Source organism: Protomyctophum bolini, assembly GCF_963924005.1.
Source record: "Protomyctophum bolini genome assembly, chromosome: 1".
Lineage (NCBI taxonomy): Eukaryota > Metazoa > Chordata > Actinopteri > Myctophiformes > Myctophidae > Protomyctophum > Protomyctophum bolini.
Genome location: NC_137862.1, coordinates 29,357,748 through 29,373,649, shown reverse-complemented (window position 1 = coordinate 29,373,649; position 15,902 = coordinate 29,357,748). Strand labels below are relative to the sequence as shown.

General features: G+C 45.1%; 1 protein-coding gene across 1 annotated transcript in view; it reads left to right on the top strand.

The window, feature by feature from the left end:
- Window positions 1–257: 257 nt before the first annotated feature.
- cdh8 (cadherin 8) overlaps window positions 258–15,902 on the top strand; it is a gene marked incomplete at both ends in the record, with an annotated part of 197,652 nt that continues 182,007 nt past the window's right edge. The window contains one exon of the mRNA XM_080759485.1: window positions 258–557. Coding sequence (XP_080615611.1) covers window positions 258–557 — 300 coding nt within the window. The remainder of the gene's footprint in view (window positions 558–15,902) is intronic.

Sequence of the window (15,902 nt, the reverse complement as noted above, 5' to 3'; positions counted from 1 at the left end):
CGTGGAACACCTCACCCCCTCGCCACCACCACCACCACCAACCACTATGGAGGCACGCCAAGACATACAACTGACCTTTATCACGCCGTGAATACAAGCTCGGCCGTTCAAAGTGGAAACAAGTAACCTTTTCTTGTTATCTAAGAAGGAGCTGTTGATCTGAGGGGAGAGGAGAGGGGAGGGACAGAGACGGAGAGTGAAAAGAGAGTGAGAGGGCATCGTGAAGAGAATAAAATACAATCACGAAACAAGATAAGATGCCGAAACGGTCGGAGGAGATGCTGCTGGTGGATCTGTGGACTTCTTTGCTGCTGCTGTGGATTACTTCGTGTGTTCCCTGCGCCTCTCCGAGTCCAGTGGCGGGACCGGCACCCAAAAGTGCACAACAACAGACGGACACGGTGCAGCAGGCGGCGATGGCGGCGAGCGTGAGCGCTCTTCTTCGTGGCGAAGGAGGAGGACAGAAACTACTGAGCCGCGCCAAGAGAGGATGGGTCTGGAATCAAATGTTCGTGCTGGAGGAATTCTCTGGGCCCGATCCAATCCTCGTTGGCAGGGTGAGTGTATGTGCCGCAATTGGTGGCTTTATGTTAAGCTTGCTTATCGTGTGGAAACATTAATTCAGCCATTTGAATGTTGAATGCTCACATCCAGTTTTTTTTACCCCCCCTTCCCATGGGGAAGAGTGGTTTTTTATTTTATTTTCTAAAGGGAAGCAGCGATAAAGAAATAAAAGTGAGTGTCAGTGAGCGAGAGAGAGAGAGAGAGAGAGAGAGAGAGAGAGTTAGAGAGAAAGCTAAATGAAATGGGTTTTTTTTTTTAAAGAAAATAATTAAACTGCCACCAGATAATTGGGCTAAAAATCTCCAATGGTGTTGGATGTCCTTGAAATGTGACATACTGTGTAACAGATAAAGCATGTTTAGCCCTCTCTTGTGGCACGTTTTATCATAATTACCAATAATCATAATAAAGGGCATGTTTTTTCCCGTTTATTCCGACTATTTATCTCTCTCTCTCTGTCTTTCTGTTTTGGGGGAGGACTCGTTCACCTCTGAGGTCCACTGCTCTGGGCAAAGGCACTAGTAGGGCTCTCGCTTTGCTTCTGAAGTCATTTTGGTTTTGTCCCATTGGTCAGAGTGCCATGTGCAAAGGGGACTCCCCAACAAGGCTTAGAGGGTTCTTTATTTTCGGTTCCTTTTGTTCCCGCGCGGGTGGTGGCTGTATAATAAACAGACCTGCCGGCATAATCCTACGGCTAAGGGCCACCTGCTCCCTGGCCTGTTTGGAAGTGGCATGGCTACGTTCCCGCTATATGGGAGGGATATGGCTGCTGTAACCGGCATTGGTGGGGAAAAAAGAGTATACTTAAGTAAAGGTACTGATACTGCATGCATGTTATGTATATATCACAAATGTATACTTGAGTTAAACGTTGGCATTACAATGTACCTAAAGTACAAAACAGGAAACTGTACTCGTTATTGCAGGATGTCCCATTTTGAGTTTTCAAATGTATACTAATCTTTTTGAAAATATAGCCGATCTAAAAGCTTGCAATGCGTTGCATCGCGAATGGCCAATGGCCGAAATGTGGAAAGGGCTGAAGTGGTATGTGTTGTAATATAACAATGCAAATCTACAAGGTAACTATAAAGTTGTGAAATGAATGTAGTGGAGTGAAAGTGCAATATTTGCCTCTGAAATGTATAGAGGTGTAACAAAGTAAAAAGTACTGGAAATTTGACATACTCAAAATTGTACTTAAGTACAGTACTTTAAGTAAATGCACGTAGTTCCTTTCCACCAGTGTTCTAGCCGGTCGGGCCAAAGCAGCTTGTTCACAGCTCATTGCTGGGAGGACTCAACCTGCATGCATGCCGAGATTCAACCTGGCAGCCAAACTAAGACTCTTCGCTGACTGGCTCTGGCACACAGCCGCAGTACATGGGGGGCTTCGGCATATTATTTGAGCACTCCTTGCTAATACCATCCCCAAACAATGTACTGGTATCCCGCAATTATTTTCGGGGGAAAATATTTATCCCATGATTTTGTAACCATTTCTTTCCACCCGTGTGTCAATTATCTAATGTAATCCTGGACGCTATAGACTCTCTCTGGGGCGGGGGGGGGGGGAGGTTGGACGTAGCGCGTGCAAGAAACAAGTTATTCCAGCCAGTTCCTTTCCCCTCCATCAGGCTCCCCGGCTGGCCAGGGGGAGATATAGTTTAGAGACCAGGATTACTGCATGTTTTTTTGTGAGGGTACAAGGGGAGAACATGTGAGGGCACGTACCCTAGGTGACACAGGGAGAACATGTGAGGGTATACCTACCCTAGGGGACACGGGGATAACATGTGAGGGTACCTATACCCTAGGGGACACGGGGATAACATGTGAGGGTACCTACCCTAGGGGACACGGGGAGAACATATGAGGGTACCTACCCTAGGGGACACGGGGAGAACATGTGAGGGTACCTACCCTAGGGGACACGGGGAGAACATGTGAGGGTACCTATCCTAGGGGACACGGGGAGAACATGTGAGGGTACCTATCCTAGGGGACACGGGGAGAACATGTGAGGGTACCTATCCTAGGGGACACGGGGAGAACATGTGAGGGTACCTATCCTAGGGGACACAGGGAGAACATGTGAGGGTACCTATCCTAGGGGACACGGGGAGAACATGTGAGGGTACCTATCCTAGGGGACACGGGGAGAACATGCAAACTACACACAGAAAGGCCCTTTTGATTTTCTGCTGAGTGATGCCTTTTCCATTTGTGATGCATTGACATGTTGTTATTATTGGCTGCTGATTGCTGTGGTCATTTTGAAGATGGAGTGTGTACATCATCGCCTGCACTATGCCACTGGAAGCTATAAGGGAAACATTTACATTGACCATGAGAAACAAAGTAAAACCTAAATCACTTCTGCGTTGCTTTCATGATATCCATTCCACATGATGCATCATATGGCCCAATCAATTATACATTTCCCACCAAGCGGGATTTGCACCTGCGTTTTTTTTTCTCCAAATACCACACGAAGACAAAACAGCTGTTAAGTGGTGTATTAATATTTCAGGCGAGTCAATTAGCCAACCCCCTGCTCAATGTTTTTGTACATTAGCTGCTCATCAGAATGCTGAGACAACTAAACCGTATACATATACAGACAGTAGCTCTGAATGGTATTTTGTGGGCTGCATGCATGGCAGGGAGGGTGAAGTGTACTGCAATGGCGCCATGTTAGGAGAAGATTCTCTGGAAAGTAGTTGTCAAAATACAATACGGGTAGGTGGCTTGAGAGGGTAGTTCTATGTATTCTCTGTCATAAACCTCTCTTCTCCCTAGCTCTCTCTCTCTCTCTCTCTCTCTCTCCCCCTCCCCTGTTAATACCTTGCAACAAGCTTGTTTGGCTCACAAGTTACTCAAAGGAATAAGCGTCTGTCTCACTCTCATGGCTGAAGGACAGTGCAAGGATTGGGAGAGAGGGGGGTGGTGGTGGGGGGAGGTGTGCAGGTTGGAGAGGGATATGGCTCGCCTTTGAGAGATGATGTGTGATGATGGGTTGTATTCACCGCAAGGTTAAGTGCTCGTCGTGCGTATATATGCCTGGCCGGGCCGAGATAAGTCCTAAGTTACAGCAAAGATGGTAGAGAATTGGTTCAGGACTATCAATCTCTCTCTCTCTCTCTCTCTCTCTCGTCTGTCTGTCTCCTACCTTCTCTTGGCCGTGCGTGCGTGCGTGCGTGCGTGCGTGCGTGCGTGCGTGCGGTGCTTGTGGTGCTTGTGGTGCTTGTGCATGGGCCTTGATTGCAGTCATTTCCATCCCATGGTTTTATTGCTCAGTTTAGCCGAAGCTTAATTCTATGTGTATCCTCTGTTGGCCTGCTGTGACTGAGCTCTCTCTGCATTATAGCACCGTTTAAAATAGTAGAGAGAGAGAGAGAGAGAGTGTGAGAGAGAGCCCGTGCCATTGATCCTTAATGGCGTGCCCTTCTCATTTCCATCCTTGCCGTCGTGGAAGAGGGCGAGCGAGCATTAGCGTATAAACGCAGGACAGCGTGCAGTGCAGCGTGTGGCAGAGGTGTCGAGGAGGGAGGAGATGGACGGCCGCGAGACGTGACAACAAGCCGTCCGTCCTGTGTGTCTCTCTGACATTGTGATTCACCAAGCGGTGTGCACTACAACATGACGTCACGAGCCGCGGTGAAGAGAAAACCACCGCCACCGCTCCAGCCCTTCTCTCTGTTTTTACTCACCACCGCTCAACGTTATTTCAGCTCCGGTGGTCAGCTCACCACCGAAAATCCAGACTATGAATAGGCCTTTAGTTTGACACATCACATGCTACTTAAAGCATAATGAAATTTAGAACATTTTGCCATATATTGGTTGTTGATGGTACCCCAGCTTTCAGCAGCTGTCAAAAATTCCCCCTAGGGTGCTTGAATAGAAACCAATGTGGGATATGTTAGTAGACACTTTTACAAACACATTGGTGAAGGAATGTATTGGTAAGAAATTCCCAGATTTTATTAATATCCCCTGACTATACAGTATATGCGTATTAAAGTGAAGCCGGGGAGACAGCTTGTTGTGGCTTGGATGCAGCTTAAAACCGCACGCAGCGTTGAGAGGGGGATTTTTTAGGGGATTACTCATCATGAGCTCCAAAAGAAAAGACAGAAAGAAGCCGTCATTAAGGGTGGTAATGAGAGGAAGATGTGATGTCTTGAGCAGGAACATCTCCAGTTGTTTATATGCTCCGAATGTGAAGACTCGTGTTAGACGTAGGGAAAATAAGCAAAGACATTTTAGTTTTTTTAAGAAAACGAGTCATTCTTTTTTTAATGTCACACACAAGGGGAAATAGCAGGGACACAAAGTGAAAGCTCTCCCAACGTCATGCCACAGTTAATTAGGTGCATTGGATGCAGGCCTGCGCCTTACAGACACATGGGGGAAACAGTCACAGATTAAGTGGGAAAAATCCTGCTTTTCTAATGCTTAGTAGCTACAGTATTTGTGTCCCTATGTCTGTCCCTCATGTGTCCGTCCGAGCACGAAAAAGCTGCAACACGGTATAACTGTCACTTCTCGACCGTTTCGGACGCGGGGCGGCTCACCGAAAAGTTACAGAAGCAAGAGGAAGCTCTCGTTCAAAGCAGAACATTAAAGTAAATAAAACAAGGAAACAAAAAAAACAAACAACATAGTTCCGGATGAGTAACTGCCACTGCCATTTGTTTGCAGCAAAGGGGGAAGGAAATCCACACGTTTATTGACTTTGTAGTGCGATGAAGGTGGAGAGAGAGCTAGTGCAGCGGTATATATCTCCCAGTCTCAGGCATAACTTTTATATATAGCCACAGCTTTTTTTCCTTTCCCTGCTATATCGTTTAGTGTGTTGTGTTTGGGAATTGCTAATGATGGACCTCCGGTCACCCACGCTGTAGCGCAATGCGCAGACGTAGCTAGAATTGACTGATCCCTCCAGTCATCGTTCAATACTTTTATGTGCCTCAACATTTTACATGCTTTTTTTTGTTTTTTTGCACAAAGAGAATTGATAATCAGTCATTAATATTCATCTATTCACGGCAGAACTACAAGATTGCCGGGACTGACAGTATATTAAAAAAAGCTTTGATTATTTATTCAGCAAAAAGAAAACTATATGTCCAAATATATTCTGTCTGTCTGTCTGTCTGTCTGTCTGTCTGTCTGTCTGTCTGTCTGTCTGTCTGTCTGTCTGTCTGTCTGTCTGTCTGTCTGTCTGTCTGTCTGTCTGTCTCACGCATGCACGCACAAACAGTGTCATCCTCACCAAACAAGGTTAGTTGCCAGGATTCCCAGCCATGCAGCGCTAAAGCAGTGTGAAAATAGATATGGATTTTTATTTGGTTGCATCGAGGCGAGAACTCTGTCGGGTCATTTAACTCATTCTGAACGGGAACCCCTTTTGTTGTTTTAAGAATTATGTTATACTTTAGCTATTGAAAAATAGCAGATCTACAAGCTCATAGCGTGGCACAGAGTGCCACACTATGAGCTTGTAGGTCTGCTATTTATTTTTTAATTGTGAAAATGTGGCGTAAATCTTTGAAAATATTATTTTAGAGTGAACGTTTTTAACTTCTGGGGGGGGGGGGGGATCCTGGAACAACATATATTTTCAGATGGGGGTCCGCGGCCAAATACATATAATTTTTGGGGTCCTTGACATGAAATATTGAGAACCACTGTTATAGAAACATGAGGTTTTTCAGAAAATTGTCAGGATTTTCGTTCCCAGGTCAAAATGGGTTAATATTTGTCAAAGATGCGAGGATTATGACATTCTGAAATGTGCTGCAGCAGTGGTTCTCAATCGTGGGAAGAAACAGAACAGTACTCAACTGTAACTGCTCCCTTACATGTACAAGTCTGGGATTCAAAATGCACATAAAAAGTAAAAGTGCAATAGTATGGGCATCAAAAAGTAAAATTACTCATGCGGAATGTCTCATTTCAAGTATTCATAGTGTATAAACATCGTTTGAAAATAGCAGATCTACAAGCTCGCAATGTGTCGCATCGCGAGTCGCGACGCATTATTGTGAGCTTGTAGACCCTTGCACCCTTTTCAACATTTTGGTTAATCCATGCAACATGCAAGCACACGCACACGCACACACACACACACTCCTTGATTTCATATTTTTTTATAATTCCTCAATTCTTAATTCATTTGGGAGTTGCATAGCACTTCGAGTATATATAGCGAATATATATATTCGCTGCTGTTGGGAGGAAACCACCTAACTCAATTTTTTTTCTTAAATCAGTGCTATTGTGTTGTTAAACCAATGGAAAGTTGTAAAAAGTGCTTTGGACAAAACCTCTTAACTCCATTGGATTCCCAGACTGTCTGCTAATAAAGCAGCTAACTCCACCACCTCTCCCCCTCTCATGGAAGCAATTGACGATATATAAAGTCACAACGCCAACTGTGACTGTGATGAGGCAGTATTGCTTTGTTTTGAAAATAAGATTTCCTTAATTTCCTGAAACATTTATTTTTTCATTTCCTGAAAAATGAACATTTATAGCTTTGTGTGTGTGTGTGTGTGTGTGTGTGTATATATATATATACAATGTACAGTATATGACACACCCTGTGCAGGTTTTGTTCATACAGCACTGGAGTCAGAGTTCAGTTCCATTTCTTTTTGTCTTCCATTCTTTTGGCTTGTGAGGTTTCTGAGCTGCTGGTACAAGATGTGAGACAGGAGGCTATAAATACTGATGCTACTTCAGCTGTGGATTGTTGGATTTCCTTGTTCTCTCTCTCTCTCTCTCTCTCTCTCTCTCTGGATGATGGGGTGATTACGGAGAGAGAAAGTGACTCTTGAGCTCTGCTAAAGCTTGCCTGCGGGGCCGATGCGGGCCGATGCGGGGCCGATGCGGGGTGTGGCACAGTGACAGTATATGTATGCTGTTCAAATTCCTCCATGCGTTTGTGTGTGTGTGTGTGTGTGTGTGTGTGTGTGTGTGTGTGTGTGTGTGTGTGTGCGTGTGTGTGTTAGCATCAGTAGAGAGACACACACTGAGAAAGAGAGAGACAGACAGACAGACAGACAGACCGACAGACCCATCTTTTTTTTTCTCCCAGCCTTCCGGGCTGATGGTTTAAAAGAGATCAAAGGTATACTCTGCTGATCTCTCTCCATCGAGCGGCGCTGATGCAGCCTCTGATCTGAGACCGTCTCCCACCTTAATCTGCATGGATCAGGTCAACCATCAGGAGCTGGCCGGGGCCGCGAGGCCGCCGAGCCGCCAACAGCTATAGGGCCCCTCGCTGGATATCGAGCCTCGGCTCAGATGATTGATGGATGGAGGGAGTGAGAGTTAACGAGAGTATTAGCCGACTTATCACCGACGTGATTGATGGCCGCGATGAGACGGAAATTATAAGCATTGGCTGAGGGGGGGCGGAAGGTACGTTGTAATAGTATGGCTCACCGAATTAGGTGGCTTTCAAAGTGCAGTGGTGGTGCAATATATATATATATATAATTAGTATTATTTTTGTCATCAGATTTTGGTTTAGTCGTATAGTCTTTTGAGTAAGACACAATTTAGTCTTTTCTTTTTTTATCTTTATTTACCCAGTAAAAACACATTGAGACTGCGTCTCTTTCACAAGTGGGAACTGATCCAAGTAAAGAGGCAGGAAAAAAATGACACTTCAATGCTACATCGTAAATGTCACATTATGGAACAGCAAATAAAACATCTGTGATACCTACCTAGGTACATCAAAGTACCTATGAAATAAATACAACAAAAATCACCAAAGTGCTAATCTTTTAGTGGCAGGGTTAATACATTTATAGGCATGAACAAAAAAGGCTTTAGGTTTAGTCTTTGTCTAGTCTTAGATGACTAAATAGGCCTATCACAAACCTTATAGTCTTTTAGTCTTAGTCTTGGTCTTAATGAAATGAAATGAAATCTTCTAAATTGTTTAGTCTTAGTCTAGCCTTAGCCTTAGTCTTTTAGTCTTAATGCAATGTTATATGTTTTGCCAGAAAAGATTGAAAGATTATTCTTTTGAATAACAACACCATTTAATCTCAGTTCTACAGTATTTAGTCTTCTGAAATTGTTTATTCTTAGTCTAGTCTTAGACAACTAAATATCAAAAACCTTATAGACTTTTTGTCTTAGTCTTGGAATATTTAGTCTTAGAATTTTGAATAACCCATCATTTAGTCTTAGTCTTCTGAAATTGTCTTAGTCTTGGTCTTAATGTAATGATATTTGTTGCCAGAACAGATAGAGGGCTATATCTTGCGACACCTCTTGATCCCTTATCCCTAAACGTGTTTGCCCTTTTTTTTTTACTATTTTGAAAAACATTTTAAAATAGTTCAAATAGCCGATCTACAAGTTCACAACGTGTCGATGTAGATCGTCTAGTTGAACTATTTAAAAATGTTTAAAAAAATAGGAGGAGAGGAGAGGAGAGGAGGTCATCAATCGCAGTAAAGCAAACTCATCGTCTGTGTCTGTGTGTTGTTTGTATATGTGTTCTGTTCTCACACCCACTGCACCCCCTTGAAGAATACCCCTATATACCCCTCCTCACATCTCTCTGCACAGTCCAGAACACACAGACCTGCTATTGAAGTGGACTCTCTCTCTCTCTCTCTCTCTCTCTCTCTCTCTCTCTCTCTCTCTCTCTCTCTCTCTCTCTCTCTCTCTCTCTCTCTCTCTCTCTCTCTCTCCCTGATAGAGTTGTGGGATCACATTAGTGTTGCCCTGAGAACTGCGGCTTGACAGGTTGTCTATGTGTTCTGTGTTGTCCCGTTGCCCATCAACGGAACGTTTGTGTGTGTGTGTGTGTGTGTGTGTGTGTGTGTGTGTGTGTGTGTGTGTGTGTGTGTGTGTGTGTGTGTGTGTGTGTGTGTGTGTGTGTGTGTGTGTGTGTGTGTGTGTGTGTGTGTGTGTGTGTGAGTGAGTGAGAATGCCTGTGTGCGCGCGTGCATTCGGCAGCGTGTTCATTTCAGAAGAGACAGCCGATAATGAGATGAGCAGACACAGCCTTGGATATAGAGATAGAGGGAGAGACGAGAGAGAGAGAGAGAGAGAGAGAGAGAGAGAGAGAGAGAGAGATATACAGAGGCCTGTTTCGGAGCTTTATATTGTACAGCAGCTGTGTTTTTACTGGTATGAGGCGGGATTTAAATAAATAAATAGAAATCCATATTCCGCTGTTCATTGTTGTGCTTTGTGTTTATGTTTGTCTACGACGCCTCGATCTCTGTTTCTCCTGGTAGGAATATACAGTACAGGGTTTGCAGTGACAGGAATAAATACAGATGCACGCACGCACACGCACGCATGCATGCATGCACACACACGCACGCACGCATGCACGCACGCACGCACAGGGACCAGGGACCCCCCCCCCCCAAAAAAAAGTTCACTGTGAAAGAATATTACATTCAAAGATTTGTGGCACATTTTCAAGATTTCTCAAAAATAGCAGATCTGCAAGCTCGTAGTGCAGCACTCGGTGCCACGCTACGAGATAAACAGATACATTTTTAAATAATGGTTATAGTGGTTAAAAGCGACACACACGTGCGAGTGGACGGACACACACACACACACACACACACACACACACACACACACACACACACACACACACACACACACACACACACACACACACACACACACACACACACACACACACACACACACACACACACACACACAGCCAGCATGCAGCAGCACTCACAAGGCACAAATCACCCACTACGTCAAAGTGTCTCTCTCTCTACTTGTGTAACTGGTGGTCCGTTGAGGACAAAGTATTAGATTCCGCAATGTATACCGTTACGTTGTAATATCATAACAGGGAGGAAAACCACAATTGAGTTGAGCGTATTATTGCGAGGGACCAACAGGGCACACATCTCTCATCTAGCACGCTGCACGTCCAGACAGACTGGGGGCACGCAGGGACGTGCACATAACACATCAAAGGGGGCTTGAGCCCCTGCCCTATACCCGTCTGTAAAACAGCTTCCCTCTCCAGACCATGAATGCAGCGTTTACTACATGTTGAAAAGAACAACATGCCATGCATTCAGGAGCATTGCTTTTTTTCCCCGAAGTCCCCTGAACATGGAACGCAGCATTTTGCGTTGAACAAAAATCCATGTCGTAGCCTATATACACCGCATCTCCAGTAGATAAAGACAGCTGGGTTGCAACCCGGAAATAGCTGATCTACAAGCTCTCAACGCGTCGCAGCGTGACGCATTGTAAACTCTCCCCTGTACCAGTGTTGATTTGGACAGATCTGATATTTTCCAACAGCTATAAAGTTTAAAATAACATAAGTGGTTAAAAGCTATAACACGACACAGGTGCGTCATCATGTCTTCCTGCGTTAAAGGAGAATTTCAGATCTCACCTTTCGTTGCAGTTGTTTAGTGGTCCAGATGTTATTTTGTGCTAATTTGCTTATTTCCATCACTCGAAAATCTTTTTTATGTATATATCCTCTCTCCATAATGTCAGCAGTATTATGTTAAGAGTCACACTTTACTCCATAGTAAAGTTGCTCATGTGTTTCAGCCGTAAAGTGCCAACTCTCGTCTATCTATCACGAGACTTCGCGAGTTCCATGCAAGTGGATGGAGCTCGCGAAGTTTCGCGAAGTCTCGCGATAGACGATAGTTGGAACACGGCAACGGCGTTACTATGGAGTAAAGTGTGACGCTTGGGATACTATTTACATTATGGAGAGAGGATATATATAAAACAACTGCAACTAAAGTTGAGATAGCTCTCACTGCCAAGTCTGTGTCGATGTGTTTGTGCTTCGATGCTTCGTGTCAAACGCGGAGACTCGGATCAATCCGCCCAACTCTCTCTTTCTCTCTCTCTCCGTTGTCTCTCGGCCCTCCCTCGCCCTTGTTTTCCCATCATCTGCACACTAATCTCTTATCCCCAATGCTCTTCTCCTCCTGCTTTTACTCAGCCCACTGCCTCCCCTCTCTCTCTCTCTCTCCCCCAACCTTCATCCTCCCTTCTCCTATAAAACTCTCCTCTCCTCTCCTCTCCTCTCCTCTCCTCTCCTCTCCTCTCCTCTCCTCTCCTCTCCTCTCCTCTCCTCTCCTCTCCTCTCCTCTCCTCTCCTCTCCTCTCAGGGCTAGCTAGTGTGTGGAGGTGCAGGCTGTGGCTGCACTTAGAGCGGGCTAAATCATCTGGCGCTCTGCCTTGAACTTTGCTCCGACTAATTCATCGGAATTAAAGCGCTTCACCTCTAACGCTCGGCTCGTACATCGCTTTGGCTAAATTAGCCTCCTTTTTTTCCTAATTCCAAACGGGGGCGCTTTTTTCCCCGTTCATATTTTATCCCTTCATTTTTAACAGGCTTTATACGTCTCTTGGCACTTGACTTCAGCCGCTGACGTTGAAGTGATTGCTGATTTATTTCTGCGAAAGTGTGTTTGGCCCCGGCCCGGGCCCGCGTCGCAAAATGGGCACCGATACAGGAGTCGATTAGCGGAACATTAAGAAGGCTTGATCTCCTATAGTTTAGCTTCCATACGGCTGTCAACAGGCTTCCGGCTGGATCCGGACCATGCATGTTCTCCTGTCAAAATACACCCGGCCGCGCCAAGCCACTTAGCGCTAATGAGGTTGTGATTATTCAAATCTGATTATTCAAATCAGAAGATCATAATGATCTGAAACCTGTTAATTGGCCCCCTGCCTGTGACACAGCATTTTGGTGGAGCATTCATTGAAGATAGAAGATTGAAGACGGAAGATATGACCGTCTATGTATAGCTGAAGAAGATATGACCGTCTCTAGGACCCCCCCCCCCCCAACAATTATATTTATTTATTATTTGGCCTCTGACCGCCATCTGAAAATATGTTGTTCCAGGGACCTCCCCCCCAGAAGCAAAGATTTGAGTTAATAAACCTCTGAAAGAATAGATATTCAAAGATTTGGGCCACATTTCTTTAAAAGAATAGCAGATCTACAAGCTCATAGCGTGGCACCAAGTGCTGTGCAGCGAGCTTGTAGATATTTTTTTATTATCGTATTTTTCAATAGCTAGAGTATAATTTAATGCTTAAAACAAACAACTTTGTCATGCACTCTAGTCTAGGGTAATACATGCCAAAAAGGAGTTCACATACAAGGCAAACGTTTTACATAATATTTATTATAATAAATTAAATAAATTAGGCAATAATCAAAAATAAACTGGTATGAAATGTGATAATGTAATCAGTCATGTATGCAGTGTGTGAATGTATGGAGTGTGCTGTGCTGAAGTGTTGGGCCGGAACAGCCATAGATATATAATAAAGCTAGATGACTCACCCGCGCTGCTGGTCAATGGAGAGCGACGTCGTTACGTGGTGGCCATCTTTGTACTTTTAAATAACAACAAACTCCCGAAACTTCCGCCACCTCAAAAAAAAGCTAGCGTCTACAGCGTAGGTCTTGCCCAGCGTGCATTGGAGGCAATGTGGGGTTCAGTGTCTTGCCCAAGGACACCTCGACGTGCATGGACAGGAGGAGAAGGAGCCGACACAGGGATCATTGGACGACCTGCTCTATACCTCCTGAGCCACAACTGTACCAAATGTAGTGAAGTATTGGATATTGGAATGACTCAAGTAAAGTACAAATGCTGGATGTTTGGCTGGCACCCCAGTGCAGGCGGGCGGGAGGAGAGGAGGGGGGGGGGGGTCTCCTTCGATGTGGGACGTGGTGGAGGAACACTGCAGGCGGCTGGCAGCCAGGCAGCTTATCCCCGCTGCCTCCTATATACATGTCCCTGCAGCCAAACCGGTGGCTGGCAAGAGTATAATCTCGTTAAGAATGGATGTTGTTATTGTGTGGTGGTATACGACTCGAACGTGCATTTCTGGCGCTTCACGGTTGAGCTGAGAGGAGAGTGGCTGCACGTGGGCCGGGGGGTGGTGGTGGGGTGTGTGTGTGTGTGTGTGTGTGTGTGTGTGGGGGGGGGGGGGGTTACAATGGAGAAAACGGAGGCGAGAAGAGACGACCAAGACGAGACTATTTCTGGAACTACAAAAGATGACGGTCCTCAACGCTCTTCTTTCTCTTCTCTTTATGTGCGTCCATAGTGTATATATCTCGATGTCCTCTATCTATCTATCTATCTATCTATCTATCTATCTATCTATCTATCTATCTATCTATCTATCTATCTATCTACATCCTCTCCTCGTGCACACTTGCACACTGGGTGCAGTACTTAGTTTAGACAGTTTTTTTGGTTTAGACTATAGTCATTGGTTAGACCAGTCATTAGTCCTACAACTACAACCTATCTCAAACCCTCACCCTAAACCTAACCTCCCACAGGTGCAGGCTTTAGTTCCGACATACTATTGATCCGAAACCTCAATCCTAACCTAACCCTAACCGCAAGCACGGGAGCAGCGCATGTCGGACCATCGCTTTTTCGCATCACATCACATGTCCCCCCGCTTCGGATCTTCGGTGTGTCGGAAAAGAAAAAGCGTGCGCACTCCACCTCCCACGGGGCAGCACACCTAAACCTAACCTTAACCCATGTCTAACCAATGACTAGTCTAAACTAAGTATGCACCCCTGGACACCACCATAACGACAAAGCGGATGCGGAATAAACAGCCGCTGTGGCATCTTCCTCTGAGGTCCACGTCCTCACCTAGAACCGCTATTAAAATGATGCTGATCGGCATTTTGCGGAGAGGAAAAGGAAGAGGGTTCCTGACCTCAATCTCCCTCACACAGTTATTAGTGTTTGGATGAGTTGACAGCAGACAAAAAGAGAAGCAGCCCACGGAAGACCTATGGCCCGCAGTCTCTCTTAATGTATCTCTATATCATCTCTCTCTCTCTCTCTCTCTCTCTCTCTCTCTCTCTCTCTCTGGTATCGGGGTGCCAACAGGCTGCGTCTTTGACCTTTCTCACAAATGAATTATTTCAGTTTAATGATCCCTCCTGCAGAAAGAACCAGAAAAAAAAGATAGCAGAGGTATAAAAAGCCAGGGGAAAATAGAGGGTGGGGAGGGGGGGGGGGCGGGCTGCATGGAGAAATGGCTGCGTCTGCACGCACGCACAAATTTGCACCCCGCATGTGATTACACGCACATGATCTGTGCCGTGCGTGCGGCGCATGCATGCGCACAGTTGTGCACACGTGCAGGCACCCCACACAGGCACACACACGCGCACATGCACGCGCAAGCACACACACACACACACACACACACACACACACACACACACACACACACACACACACACCTTGCCTTTTTTACTATTTTGAAAAACCTTTTTGAAAAGTTAGTAGACGTAGACGTGTTGAGGGTAGTTTTTTTTTGTGGCTTTCGCCTTTATTTTATGTAGAGGGACAGACAGTAGGCCGACAGGAAATGGGGAGAGAGATGGGGTAAAGGCCGTCGGACTCGGGAGTCGAACCCGTGGCACACTGCCAGACTCGGACTACCAGCCAAGGGCCAAGGGACCGCTGAGTCATGGCTCAGGCCAGTTGAACATTTGTTATAGGCTACATGTTTTTGCAAAGAAGTTTACTAAAATGTATGTTGGTGGGCCTTGATGCCGTCATATAATTACTTTTTTTTACTTAAAGCGCAACTAACATGCATATATATATTTTTTTTAAATACTTATTATCATATTGTATATGTCCCTCAAGCTTATTTCTAGTGGTTTTAGCCTCAATCACCACTCATATAATCAGTCCATGACATTTATTTTTGTACTTCTGAAGCTGTTTTAGTTGCAGTACCACTATGTCCTCAATTGCGCCCCCGGTGTCATGCAAATGAGTATGCAAATTATTTTCCTAGCCACACCCTCATCCCAGGTACTCCCCTCCCACACCTTGACTCATTATAATATTTCTCCTTGGCAACAGCACAGCAGCATCAGAGATTGGCGAAGCTTCTTTACTAATAGCTTTCCACTGCTGGTCGACGTCTTATTTTGTTTGTCGCCAAACTTTGTTTACTTTTTCCAACGATGGCGGAAGATGCATTTTTATTCGACCCACAATCGGACTCTGAGCCGGATTTATCGGATTCCTCCGACGATGAAGCTGTTGTTCAGCCTGCTTTGAGATCTGCACAACCACTCGGATCTGTACCATCATGGTAAAGTTAGAATACTAATAATATTATATTTGTTGATTTTTGGCTAATGATCGTTTCTATGCAAGTAATACAAATAGAATACATTATATTTCAATTCATCTGTGTTGGAGATAGCATAAACGTCGCATCACTCTCTTAAATTTACATTGAGATTGAGCTGGTCA